This window comes from Muscardinus avellanarius (assembly GCF_963383645.1).
Source record: "Muscardinus avellanarius genome assembly, chromosome: 3".
Classification (NCBI taxonomy): domain Eukaryota; kingdom Metazoa; phylum Chordata; class Mammalia; order Rodentia; family Gliridae; genus Muscardinus; species Muscardinus avellanarius.
In genome coordinates this window covers 161,604,930-161,618,389 of record NC_137788.1, presented here as the reverse complement: position 1 = coordinate 161,618,389, position 13,460 = coordinate 161,604,930, and the positions used below count along the sequence as shown (strand labels likewise).

Genomic DNA, 13,460 nt, shown 5'->3' with positions numbered 1-13,460 from the left:
ACGATTTGATGTTTCAACTTGTGAGTGTCCTGCCATGGAGAGGGAGCTAGGCTGGGGCGGTTTAACGTCCCTTCTTTCTCTGTCTTTGTCTTCTTCATGAATGCGCTCCCCTCTCTGTCTTTGAGAGTAGCAAACCTAATCTCGTTACCCTTAGGGTTGGCCACTGGGGGATGCCAAGCCCAGTGAGCGCTGGACAGAGGTCGCGGGTGAGCCCATGGGTTGAGGGGCTGAGGCGGGGCCCGACGACTGCTGGGAACTTTCCCAGCGGCTTCCCCTACCCTAGCTGTGCCAGTCCTCTTTGGCACCGTCACAGGTGACTTATGACACAGGAGGCGGTGGGCAGGTGGGCAGCAGGAATGCCACATTCTTGGTACAGCCATGCACCCACTCTGCTTGGACGCGGGGCTGTGTGCAGGGCGGGCCATGGAGGCCGGTGGCACCTGTGGATTCTGACTTTGTTCTTCCCACCTCCCTCCCCACAGCAGCTGCCCCAGGTGATGATGGCCGCGTGAGCATCCGCCATGGCCCACCGGAAGCGCCAGGGCACCACAGGCGGCATGTTGGAGCACAGGGCCAGGCCGGGGCCCGTCCCCCATGGCCAGGAGCCCGAGAGTGAGGACATGGAGCTGCCCTTGGAGGGCTACGCACCCCAGGGCCTGGAGCTGGCCACCCTGCGGCCAGAGAGCCCCACGCCCGAGGACCCGGAGCGCCACAGCCACAGCCCAGACGGGGACTCCAGCTCTGACTATGTGAACACCTCCGAGGAGGAGGACTATGACGAGGGGCTCCCGGAGGAGGAGGGTATCACCTACTACATCCGCTACTGCCCCGAGGACGACAGCTACCTTGAGGGCATGGACTGCAATGGGGAGGAGTACGTGGCCCACGGCCCACACCCCGTGGACACTGATGAGTGCCAGGAGGCGGTGGAGGAGTGGACGGACCCGGCGGATCCACACGCCCTCGGCCACGGGGCCGAAGACAGCCAGGACTACCCAGACAGCCGCCTGCCCATCCCAGAAGATGAGCCCTCCGAGCTAGAGGCTCATGGGCAGGATGAAGGTGGCCACTATTGTCCCGGCAAAGAGAGCTACCAGGACTACTACCCCTCAGAGGGCAACGGCAACGCGGGCGGCACTTCCCCCTACCGCCTGCGGCGCGGGGACGGGGACCTGGAGGACCAGGAGGAGGACATCGACCAGATTGTGGCCGAGATCAAGATGAGTTTAAGCATGACCAGCATCACCAGCGCCAGCGAGGCCAGTCCTGAGCACATGCCCGAGCCAGGGCCTGGGGACTCCACGGAGGCCAGCCCGCCCAGCGAGGCCAGTCTCGGGCCCAGCAGGCACGAGGCCAGGCCCAAGTCGCTGAACCTTCCTCCTGAGGCCAAGCACCCAGGGGACCCCCAGAGAGGCTTCAAGACCAAGACCAGGACCCCAGAGGAGAGGCCCAAGTGGTCCCAAGAGCAGGTAGGTCTCAGCTGCCCCCAGGGAGGGAGGGAGGTCAGGGGGCAGAGGCTGAAGCCAGGGCCTTGTGATGGTGGCCCCGGAAGAGATCTGGCTGCTCCTTAGCTCAACACGCAGGCTCAGTTCTGCACTGGCCCAGTAATGTGGGCACGTTTTAGGACCCCTGGCCACTTCCAAGGTTGCCCCTCAGATTCAGGAGTGAATATCGGCAGTGTCTCCTGCAGCGGGTGGACCGGCAGCTCCTGTCTCCCAGAAGTGCCCACCCCCTCCAGAGAGGCTCGGGTGCTTGCCCACTGTCCCGGGTCTGCCTGTGGCAGAGGGGCATCCCTGGCCAGCCCTGCCTCTCTCCCCGTGGTCTCTACCAGCGCATGGGCCATCAGAGGAGTGTCCAAGGGTGCGTCATGGTGGCCACTGCGCCAGGCTTCCAGGTCTCCACGAGCCGCAGGCCTGGGGCTGACGGGCAGTTCACTGTGCATGACCACTCTATTGTGCAAATAATGATTTTAAAGTTGGACAGTCTTGGAGGATAAATGCATGCTGGTGAGGCTGATGGAGATAATGATATTTGCTTTCAGTTATGGCAAAGTAAGCACATATTCTAATGTACACATCCGAAAAACTGCCATCCCCCCTCAAAAAAACCTCACCCTGAGTGTATAAAGGAGATCTGATTATTAGATATGTGTAAAGGAACCTCTGTGTGAACCATTCTGTAGGCTGCTTTTATATATATTTATATAAAATATATATGTATATATAAGTATATATATATTTATGTATGTATAGTATTTTGTATTTGTATGTAATATATTTTCATATTTATTTATTATTATTATTATTATGATTTCTTGATACCATGGATTAAGCCCAGGTGCTTCTACCTCTGAGCTAGGTCCTCAGCCCTATTATATATTTTTATTTTGCTAAGGATTTCACTAAATTGCTGAGACTGGCCTCGAACCTGTGATCTTTTTTCACGTGTGTGCTGAGGACTGAACCCAGGGGCATTTTACCTCTGAGCTACACACCCAGGCCTTTTTATTTATTTTGTATTTGAAAACAGGGTCTCGCTAAGTTGCCGAGTGATTCACTAAATTGCTGAGGCTAGCCTCAAGCCTGTGATCCTTCTGTCTCAGTCTCTCAAGTACTGGGCTCACAGGCGTGCATCACCATGCCTGGCTTGCTTTCATATTTTTTAAAGTCTTAATTGGTTTTTTCCCAGAAGAGTTGATGAGTTTGAAAACACACACACACACACACACACACACACACACACACACACACACACACACTAAAGACTTGTGTTTGGAGTATAAATCGTTCTCTTTGTTAGATTTCTAGCACTCGTATCTTGGACTTTGCAAAGGTTGCTCTTTCTCAGGATTATTAAGAGAAGCCGGCTCACCTTGGGGTGCCCCTGTCATCGCAGCAGTTCTGTGTCCACGGAGGAGGGGTTGTGATGTCAGGAAGCTGCAGAGCAAGTGCGCGCTGGGGGAGCGCAGCCCAAAGGGCAGGAGGCTCTGGGTCCTGGGACCTGGCTTGTCTCCAGCAATGGCGATGGCCCCACAGGGATGGCTGTGGGCTGCGCGGAGTGTGGGGCGCACAGTATTTTGTTGTAAGCAATGGAGTTTCTGTCGGAGATTTTCATCAATAGGAAATTCCCCTTGGCGGGGAGTAAGGCCTGAGGTCTCGCTCTGTATGCTCTGTGCTAAGCAGAGGCTCGCTTGCGTGAAGCTCCACAGACCTGTGGTTGGAGGGCTGGAATGGGCCTGAACGGGCCTCACTGAATGGATGAACGTGTGACGTGGCTGCTCACCAGGGCAGGTGGAGGTGGGGACATCCCGCACCATTATGGGGGACCAGGAGGGTCTGTTCTGCAGAGAAGAGCCATTGTGTGGGAAAGCAAGTCGCTTAGGCTTCTAAGGGGAGATTGTCCTTGAAGATAATGCTCGTGGCCAAGCCCTGGGAAAGCGCATGCAAGCTGGCTAATTATTGTACAGCAATTTTGGTTTCATTCATACATAAAACAGTTCCACCCAGGACAGCACCTAGCAGTCCCTGGCTCAGGGCCTGAGGGATGGGCCCCAGCGCTCCTCCGGAGGACCCTTGGGCCTGGTGCGTGTGGGCAGTCTTCACGTCCTCCATCCCAGAGTAGCCCGTTTCACGTGAGAACCTCTGTGCGCCGCGCTCCCAGGATGGTGCTTTACTTGAAGTCGCTGTCTCAGAAGGAACCCCTGACTTCCCTGGTGATGGCCAGGCTGTGTGAGCAACCAGCGAAGGCCTGGCTGAAGACAAGTGCTCAGGTTGCAGCCGAGTCCCTGTCCCCCGGTGCCACAGCACAGCTGTGCAATGCTACCTAGGTGCTGAGGCTGTGGCCAAAAGAACAGGAGAGGAGAAATGGGTGATATGGCCACCGTATGCTTTAGAATGCTGCTACTGCTGCTGCTGGTGTGTGTGTGTGTGTGTGTGTGTGTGTGTGTGTGTGTATGTGTGTGTGTGTGTGTGTGTGTGTGTGTGTGTGTGTGTGTGTGTGGTACCGGGGATTGAATCCAGAAGTATTCTACCTCCAACCTACATGCCCAGCCAGCCCAATTTAATTTTATTATTTTTTATTCCTTAATTATCACTTTTGTGGTACTAGGGTTTGAACCCAGGGGCATTCTACCCCTGAGATATACTCTCTCCTGAACCTTTTTTATTTTTATTTCGAAACAGGGTCTTACTAGATTGTTGAGAGTCTCACTATGTTGCTGAGGCTGGCCTTGAACCTGTGATTCTCCTGTCTCAGCCTCCCAAATACTGAGATTACAAGCGTGTACTGCCAGGCTTGGCTAGACTGTGAATGTTTGAAGTGGGGCCCAGTGGTCCATGGCCCCGCAGCACGGGTATCACTGGGTGGGAGGTCCCATCCCCAAGATATTTCATTATTTACATGCAGAGATTCCAAAATCGGGGCAAATCCCTAATTGAAGGTGCTTCTCACCGCAAGCACTTTGGATGAGAGGTAATCAGCCTGGCTGACCGGCGCTTGCTTATCCCTGCAGGGACACCAACACTTACAAGAGTCAGACATGGAAAGATGAGCGGTACATTCTTGGTGGTCCCGACCGCCCTGACAGATGAGCTTTACTTTTTCACTTCTCTGTGTTCCTTTTCAGACCATAGCACTGGACATAAATAAGGAACCTAGCTGTCATGATATCCAAGATACAATTTTGTCATCCAACTTTTAAAATGTGATTTATCGCCGGGCGTGGTGGCACATGCTCGTCATCCCCGCGCTTGGGAGGCGGAGACAGGAGGATGGCGCAGGTTCGAAGCCAGCCGCGCGCGCTGGCTTAGGAGACCCTGTTTCCAAATAAAAATGTAAAAATAGGTCTGGGAGTGTAGCCAGAGGTAGAAGGGCTTCCAGGAACCCCAGTACCACCAAATAAATAAATAAATAATAAAATAATATAATATAAAATGTGATATATCATAAATGTTTCTCCATGTTGCCATACTATTTTCCTGATTATTTTTCCTGACCTTTTTTTTTGTATTGGGGATGGAACCCCAGGGGCATTCTACCTCGGAGGTACACCCCCAGATCTACTTTTTATTCTTTATTTTGAAATAGGGTCTTATCGAGTTGCAAAGGGCCTCACTAAGTAGCTGAGGCTGTCTTCGAACTGTGATCCTCCAGTCTCAGCCTCTCAAATGTGACCTTTTATTGTTCCGCTTGGGTGCTGTGCCACGGAGTGGATTTGTGTGTGCGCACTCTGCCGTGAGCTCGGAGGTGGTGGGCGGCACTTTCTCTTGTAGGTGAGACCAGTGTCGACATAGCAGTGCACACCCTGCTTGCATTCTTTTGGCATCTTGAGAATACGCTTCTGTGCTTATATACATCAATGCTGGCAATTTTTCTTTGTGATTTCCTTACCTAATGACTTATCTTTTATGAATGTTTGATCCAAGCCTTTTATCTTTTGGTTGTTTCGGGCTTTTACATTTTCTAGTACTACTTTGTGTGCTTTTTGCTCTAGATGTTGTCTTCAACATGTATTCTTTAGAATTTGGGTCCTATTATTTTCCTCATCTCTGTGGCAGCGTGTGTGTGTGTGTGTGTGTGTGTGTGTGTGTGTGTGTGTGTGTTTCTAGGAATTGAACCCAGGGGCATTCTACCTCTGAGCCACACTTCCTCTTTTACTTTTTATTTTGAAACGGGGTCTCGCTAAGTCGCTGAGGCTGGCTTCGAGCCTGCCATCCTCCTGTCTCTGCCTCCCAAGTCCTAGGACGACAGGTGATCACCACTGCACCCGGCTTCTCTGCGGCATGTTAGGATGTGGATGGCTCATCTGTCACCTTTCCACCTTGTAACGTTGAAATTGAGTTGGGAGTCACAAAGGAGGCAAAACCCAGCCAAGTTATTGTGAGAGACCCAGCCTCTTTAATTAAACTGGAGCCTTTGGGCGAGGTCTGCCGGCCGTAGGGGATGGGACCGGTGAATGGACAGCAGAGTCACGGTCAGCAGAGTCTCGCGGCAGAGAGGGTATTTATCTGGGGTGGAGCTAGCAGTGTGGGTATGTCGGTCCTCTCGTGACCTCTGGAGTCTCGTGACCTCTGGAGTCTGCCCTGCGGTGTTGAAAGACTTGCAGCATCTCCACTCTGGCTCCCCAATTCCACCTCCTGTGCCTGTTGTGGGGTCCCATGGAGGAAGGGGGGATCTGACCTATCACACCTGTTTGGGTGGGAGGAGGAATTCAGTCATGCAGGTCCTTCATCCAGTGCCAGGTGGATGAGCTCTCTCTTGGGGGCACTGCTTTAGCCTGACCCATATGGAAACTGAGTTGCTCTGTGTGACAGGAAGTGGCATCTGTGGCCTTGGGACTGTCTTGTGCTGTGACTTTAGCTCTCCCACCTGTATCATGGAGCTCTGATGAGAACAGGAGGCCTGTATTACGGAGGGCGGGAAGAATTTCTAAAATTGTAGGGAGATAGAATGAGTAATAGAGAACTACATATAAATATTGTTTTATTTTTTTAAAAAAAGATTCTGCTGGGCGTGGTGGTACACACTTCTAATTCCAGTACTTGAGAGGCTGAGACAGGAGGATCGCAGGTTTACGGCCAGCCTCAACTGCTTAGTGAGGCCCTCTGCAACTTAGTGAGCTCTTGTTTCAATAGAAAGAATAAAAAATAGGGCTGGGGGTATAGCTTGGCGATAGAATGCCCCTGGGTTCAATCTCCAGTACTGAATAAAAACATGAAAACGCATGCAGAGAAATGCATGTTTATTGAGAAAATTTGGAAAATATGGGCAAGAAATGCTTTGCAATGTGGCATTATAAAATTCCACTGTAAAGCATTTTCAATCCATGAGATAAACTACCTGTCCTAGGAAACCTACTTCAGGACTTCCCAAAGCGTGCTATTCTGGGAACAGAGTGCAATTTGACCTTCCTCATGCATGCATCCCAGTCGTGGTTTTGCTTACCGGCTGGAATTTGTTTGTAATGCTGAAGTCAACACTCAGCTCAGGACACTTTTGTGGTCATTTGTGGGTATGGCAGAAAAGGGATACACTGAGTCACCCAGCTCACGTTCCCAGCTGGGGCTGGACGTGCTTTGAGCCCTTGTTCCAGCTCCCGACCAGCAAGCTATGCAGTGTATCAGTTGCTTCACATTTGTGTGCTTTTTGATGATGCGCTTTTTAACTGTTGGTGATCAAGCCACCCCGAATTACGGTGTGTTGTCCAGTATTCCTCAAAAGCAAGAGGGCTGCTCTGCGGCTTGTGAAGTAGAGATGTGTGTGTTCCATAAGCTTTGCTCAGGCAAAAGTTATGGTGCCATTGGCTATGGGTTCAAGTTAATGTGCCCATGGTAGGGTTCATTCAGAAAAAGAAAGGAAATTTGCTGACCTAGATGTATGGCCGCTCTAGAAAATACCAAAGTAGCGTCTACAGTGTGTGATGAGGTTACCAGAAAGGCATAGACATGGCTAAGTTGGCAGATTGAGGAGGTGATGCCCGATTTTTAAAAAGCACAGTGGACAGGATAGAAACCCAAGTAGTTTATTTATGGTCTTGGGATCCAGGCTCAAGGAGAGGGTGACCTCTTCTCAGCTAGTGTTTGATTAACAAAGAAATGCCACAGATCATTAATTGTGTGTTAGAAATATGTATTCAATGAGGTGACTTGAAAGAGAAACATACATAAAACAAGGTTCTTTACAATTAGTTGACAAAATGTGACTGGCGGCTCACGGGACCATAACCTTGTACCTGTCCCGGGAGCAGTGGTTCAGCGTGCACATGTTCAGTGTTTGTGGCAACTTGGGACAACGAAAGTACCATGACTTGGAATTGTACAGTAATTTCTCAGTATCTGAGGGAGACTGAGCCCAGGACTCACTGTGGGCATTAAAATCAGTGGAAGGTCCAGTCCCTTCTATAAGTATTTCATATAATATTTGCATAAAAGCCACATAAATCCTTGTATACTTTATGCCATCTCTAGATAACTTGTGATACCTCAAATGATGTGAATGTGTATAAGTAGTCGTTGTATCGCTTAGTGGAAAAGTGACAAGAGGAAAGTCAACACATGTTCAAGGCAGATGCCCTTATTCTTTTCCTGAATATTTTCCATCCACACTTGCTTGAGTCCCAGATGTGGGACCAACGGATACAGAGAGTCGGCTGTACTTGGTTGGCACATGAGTTTGGGAAACTTTGCTGCAAATTTTTTCTCTTCTTGGAAGTTCAGTTGTTCCTTGCACAGAAGCCACATTATGCTCCCAGATCCCCGTCACAGGAGCACTAGTGCTACTTGGCCAGCATTCCCGAACATTTTGGATCATCAAGTTCTTTTCTCTATGCAGGACCTATGGGGAAAATACTGACCCTATAAGTCTCACATTCCAGGGTACAAAGGCCAGGACACATGGCCTCCTAGACCTCCTCCTGTGTGGCTCAATTCGGGATGACTAGACATCGACCCCAAATGGCGGTGATGGGATGCTGTCACCCTTAGCGTCCTTTGCTTCTGCAGACTTCATGTGTCGTTTTTGTTTTTAATTTTCAGATGATCCCTCGGTGACTGTGGAGGGAATGGGTATGTTGCTGGTGACTACAGCATCACGTGAGGGGCTTTACATACGATCTAGATAACTCCTAGAACTCCTAAAAGAAACAAGAATTAGTCCCAGGTGACAGCATATTTGAACCCTTCGTGGAATAAGCACGTCACCCTTGATTACACAGCTTAAGAGGGCTAAACAGACTGTGTTATACTCAGGCTCATGTCTTCACTCTGAAGCCCTTGACAACTCCCCCAGGAAAGGTAACATCTGGCTCTATACAGTGCACACACGAGCTCATGACTGGGTTGGTGTGCACAGGAGCTCATGACTGGGTGGTGTGCACAGGAGCTCATGACTGGGTTGGTGTGCACAGGAGCTCATGACTGGGGTGGTGTGCACAGGAGCTCATGACTGGGTTAGTGTGCACAGGAGCTAATGACTGGGTTGGTGTGCACAGGAGCTCATGCCTGGAGCTCATGACTGGGTTAGTGTGCACAGGAGCTCATGACTGGGTTGGTGTGCACAGGAGCTCATGACTGGGGTGGTGTGCACAGGAGCTCATGACTGGGGTGGTGTGCACCGGAGCTCATGACAGGGTGGTGTGCACAGGAGCTCATGACTGGGGTGGTGTGCACAGGAGCTCATGACTGGGGTGGTGTGCACCGGAGCTCATGACAGGGTGGTGTGCACAGGAGTTCATGACTAGGGTGGTGTGCACAGGAGCTCATGACTGGGGTGGTGTGCACAGGAGCCCATGACTATTAGTGTGCATGTGAATCCATGACTGTGTTAGTGTGCACACGAGCCCATGCCTGGGTTGGCGTGGGTGAACTGTATAGTGTTTCTCCCTGAGTGATGGTGGCCTCTACTCTGTCATCTCCTTCCTTGGTGTCAAGAGGTGTGGAGCCCCCTGCTGTTTGCAGCGAGCACGTCATGGCACCAGTGAGGTGGCCCAGAGACAGGGGGCTCCAGTCTGCGACACTGTCCCAGCCTCAGGCTCTGACGTGTCCTGGCTCAGGCTCCAGGTGCAACAAGTCATGTCGGGATGATCTGCAGGGCGTTTTTCTTAATTGTAGCCATTGGCTGCCTCGACCTGAACTATTGATTTATCTTTATGGTCAGTGATTAAGAGTCCATGAGGTAGGTCTGGATGGAACTTCATTTCTGTACCTGCCATCGTGGTCCTCTGCCATGTACTCCAAGTACTGAGGACACCAGCTGGGCACCTGTTACCTGGCTCTGGTCTGCTGGCTCCAGGGATGAGCTTTGTGGATCCGGCAAGTCCTCGGTGCTCCTCCCTGCAAGAGAGGCTTGCTGATTCGTGCTTCCCTGGGGCGGCTTACCTGTGCTCCTGGCGGTGCGGCAAGAGCATGTCTGCCTGGCACCAGGGATCCTGGTTCTGCGGGTCTGTGGAGTAGCCTGGGGTGGCAGGTTCTTTGGGCATCTCTGGGTTTGACGGGCTGGGCTGACCAGTTTGGAGTTCTCTTCCTGCCTTTCAAGTCCCCTTCTTCACATTGCGAGGTCTACAGTCAGATAAGGTGTTCTGAAAAAGTCTTCTCTCTGCCAGAAATTCTAACTTAGGGGCTTTTTCCTTTAGGCCTTGAGATTTCCAGGGCAGTGACCTTTCCCAGTCCAGAGCCCCAACGCTCATTCAGTTGAAAGTATTCGGTTTGCATTTCAGGTGTGTGCAGCAGCTCCATACCTGGGGCCTGTAAACCTGTTTGGAGTCTCATGATTTCTTTTCTTTCTTTTTTTTTTTTTTTGTGGTATCGGGGATGGAACCCAGGGGTATTCTACCTCAGAGCTTCACCCCCAGCCCTATTATTTTATTCCTTATTTTGAAACAGGGTCTCACTAAGTTGCAGAGGGCCTCACTAAGTAGCTAAAGCTGGCTGTGAACCTGCAGTCCTCCTGTCTCAGCCTCCCAAGTACTGAGATGACAATCATATGCCGCCATACCTGGCTGTCTTTTTTTTTTTTTTAAATACTGGGGATTGAACCCAGAGTTGTTCTACTTCTGAAATATACCTTCAAGCCCCATTTTTTTTTTAAATTTGAAACATGGTCTCATTAAGTTTCAGAGGGCCTCTCTAAGTTTTGAAACTGGCTGCAGACCTGCAATCCCCCTGTCTCAGCCTCCCGAGTATTGCGATTACAGGTGTATATTACGACACTCTGATTTCTCTTTATCACCGGTTCTTCCAGTGCTTTCTAGAAAGAGCCCTCTGATAGGGGAAAAAAGCAAAAGAAAATCAATGCATCACAGCAGACTTAGTACAAGAGTTGAAATGAAGCCTGATATGGGGCCCCAGGGCCACGCTGAGCACACAGCATCCATTGCAGCATCCGAGATGCCACGGCTGTGATTTGATCTTTGACTGAAGCTTATTATTTTGTGTGGTACTGAGGATGGGACCCAGGGGTATTTGACCTTCAAGCTACACCCCCAGCCCTATTTGTATTCTTTATTTTGAACAGGGTCTCACTGAGTTGCAAAGGGCCTCACTAAGTAGCTGAGGCTGTCTGCAAACCACAATTTTACCATCTCAGCCTCCCAAATGCTGAGATTACAAATGTGTTCCACCCCCCCTCCACACCCCCCCCCCCCCGCTGAAGCTTGTTTTGCAAAGGACTTTTCCACATCGTACTGGGAATTGCTGGCCTTAAAGAGGCAGAGAAAGTGTTCAACGCACACCTGCCTCCTGGGGGGGAGACAGTGGCACCGTGTGCATCGGGGTACCCTGCTTGGTGGCCTGTGAAGCACACATTAGCTTCTGCTTTCCAGGGAGGAGCATGGTGGGGTTGTCAGTGCCAGGCGCCCGTCCACTGTGTGCAGATGTGGGGGCTGTGCAGAGAAGGGCCTCGGTGCTGTATTGGGCCATGGAGGTGGCCCTCTGGTCTGCAGGCAGGAGGCAGCTGGAGAAAGTCTGCAGGTGATGCTGAGGTCAGGGTTTGGGGTCACAGGCACGGGGGAGTGTCTACCCTGCTGCCTGCACCTCTCTAGACTGTAGCTGGCTTTGCCCCTTCTCAGCCCTGCCCTGGGGTTCTGCATGCTGCTCCTGCCTCTGTTTACCCAAGGCAGAGGCCCAGAGCTTTTGCCTCAGCACCTGGGCTCACCCGTGCCCCTGTGCTGCACTAAGCCCTTTCCCAGAACCCTCCTCTCCCAGCAACATGAGACATGAGCTCTGTTCTTGACTTTCAGAATTCCCAGGACAGCCTTGAAAACCCTAACCCTGTGGGCCAGCCTTGACATTGTTGTTAGCCCCGGGCTTACTCCCTCTAGGCTACCGGCTTGATTTTCTGGACTTATCTGTCTAGTCAGCAAAACCACCTTACTTGATTTTTATCTCTTTTTTGTGTACTGGGGATTGAACCCCAGGGACATTCTACCTCTGAGCTACACACCCAGCCTTTTTAATTCTTTAATTTTGAAACAGGGTCTCTACATTGCTGAGGGTCTTGGTAAGTCGCTGAGGCTTGCCTTGAACCTGCAATCCTCCTGTCTCAGCCTCTCAGCTATTGGAAGTACAGGGGTGTGCCACCATGCCCCGCTGCCTCACTTGATTTCTAAGAAGCCTCTCTATCATCTATCACCAGAGGAGCTTTTGGGAAGCAGTTTATTTAGAATGAATCTGGGATTACTCGCTGTGCTTTTAAAATCTAGTTTAAAGCCAGAGTTTCTAAAACGCTTTCATTTTTAAATTAATTAATTATTTCAATTGTATGTGTTTATTCAGTGCAGTGTGGTAATTCCATCATGTGTACAGTGGGCAATACTAATTTAGGATAGTTAGCATTACCATCTCTTCAAATATTTTTTAAACCACTTTCCATTACATGGCCTAGTTGTTGGGGCAGAGCATGTAGCCTTCCACCACCAGTCACCCAGAAAGCACCCCCCCCCCCCAGTTGGAGTGTGCCAGGAAACCCAGACCCCACCTGGCTGCAGTAGCTCTAGACTCTAGAACATTTCAGATTCATTACATGTGCTGAACACCACCCATCTCCTGGACGGTGTGGGGGAAAGTTGAGCTGAACCTGGGCCTGAGAGATGGTACAGGTACCTGTGCTTTCCTTCCTTCTGGAGTCGATGATGATGGTAGATGATAATGACTGGGACAATGACCACAAGCTCGAAGTCCATGGGAGGCTCCTTCAGGGTATGGGGGAGGCAGTCTGGGTGGACGCCAGGCTGGCTAGGTCTAGGGACACTAATGGAACAAGAGCGTGGCCCTGCTCTTAGGAGTGACACAGGGAGAGACAACCCCAGCTGATGAGACAGGACAGAGGAGGACCGGGATTGGCCAGGGCCATGCTGGAGCTGGGTGGGGTGGGGTGGGCAGCTGCCCAAATGTCCTCAAGACCTCATGGGTGTGGCTTCCCCCTGGAGGGGGGAATTTTGCATGCCATCTTGGGGACATCTTCCATTTTTTGTACTCCAGAGTCCCTGAATTGGGCGATAGGAGAATGCCACATAGGCTGTCTTGGTTTTCTCACACCCAGTTTTTAATACGAAATTAACTAAGAACCTTGCACTTATTTCCTGGGCAGATGTGCTGGGCTCTGGACTCACCATCCGTCACTAACTTCAAATGCTGGCTGAGGCTTTCTTGACCCCAGCGCCCTTTTCCTGGTGTCCTCTCATACAGCCACTCTCCCCACCTGGCCTGTCCCAGTGTCCTGGGCTTTCTGGCTCTGTAGCCCTCCCATCCAACGCGTGCAAACTGCCACCTGCAATGTGCCCGGTGCCAGGGTGCCAAGGTGAAAGTGGCATAATCCTGCATCTTGAGACTTTCTGGAGCGGGAGAGACAGACAAAAAGAGATTGTTCCCTGCCTCCCCTGTCCAGGAGGGGCCAGGTACTCAGGAGAGGCACCCCAGCTTGAATGTTCCAGGCAGGCTTTGAGGACAGGATCCCAGTGGGCGAGAAGC

General features: G+C 51.1%; 1 protein-coding gene across 4 annotated transcripts in view; it reads left to right on the top strand.

The window, feature by feature from the left end:
- Positions 1–496: 496 nt before the first annotated feature.
- APBA2 (amyloid beta precursor protein binding family A member 2) overlaps positions 497–13,460 on the top strand; it is a gene marked incomplete at both ends in the record, with an annotated part of 78,974 nt that continues 66,010 nt past the window's right edge. For 3 of the 4 annotated variants that reach the window (XM_080692781.1, XM_080692779.1, XM_080692780.1), the window contains one exon: positions 522–1,469. In XM_080692781.1, coding sequence (XP_080548907.1) covers positions 522–1,469 — 948 coding nt within the window. Of the gene's footprint in view, positions 1,470–13,460 lie in introns of all 4 variants that reach the window. The other variant, XM_080692782.1, reaches the window with a different exon arrangement.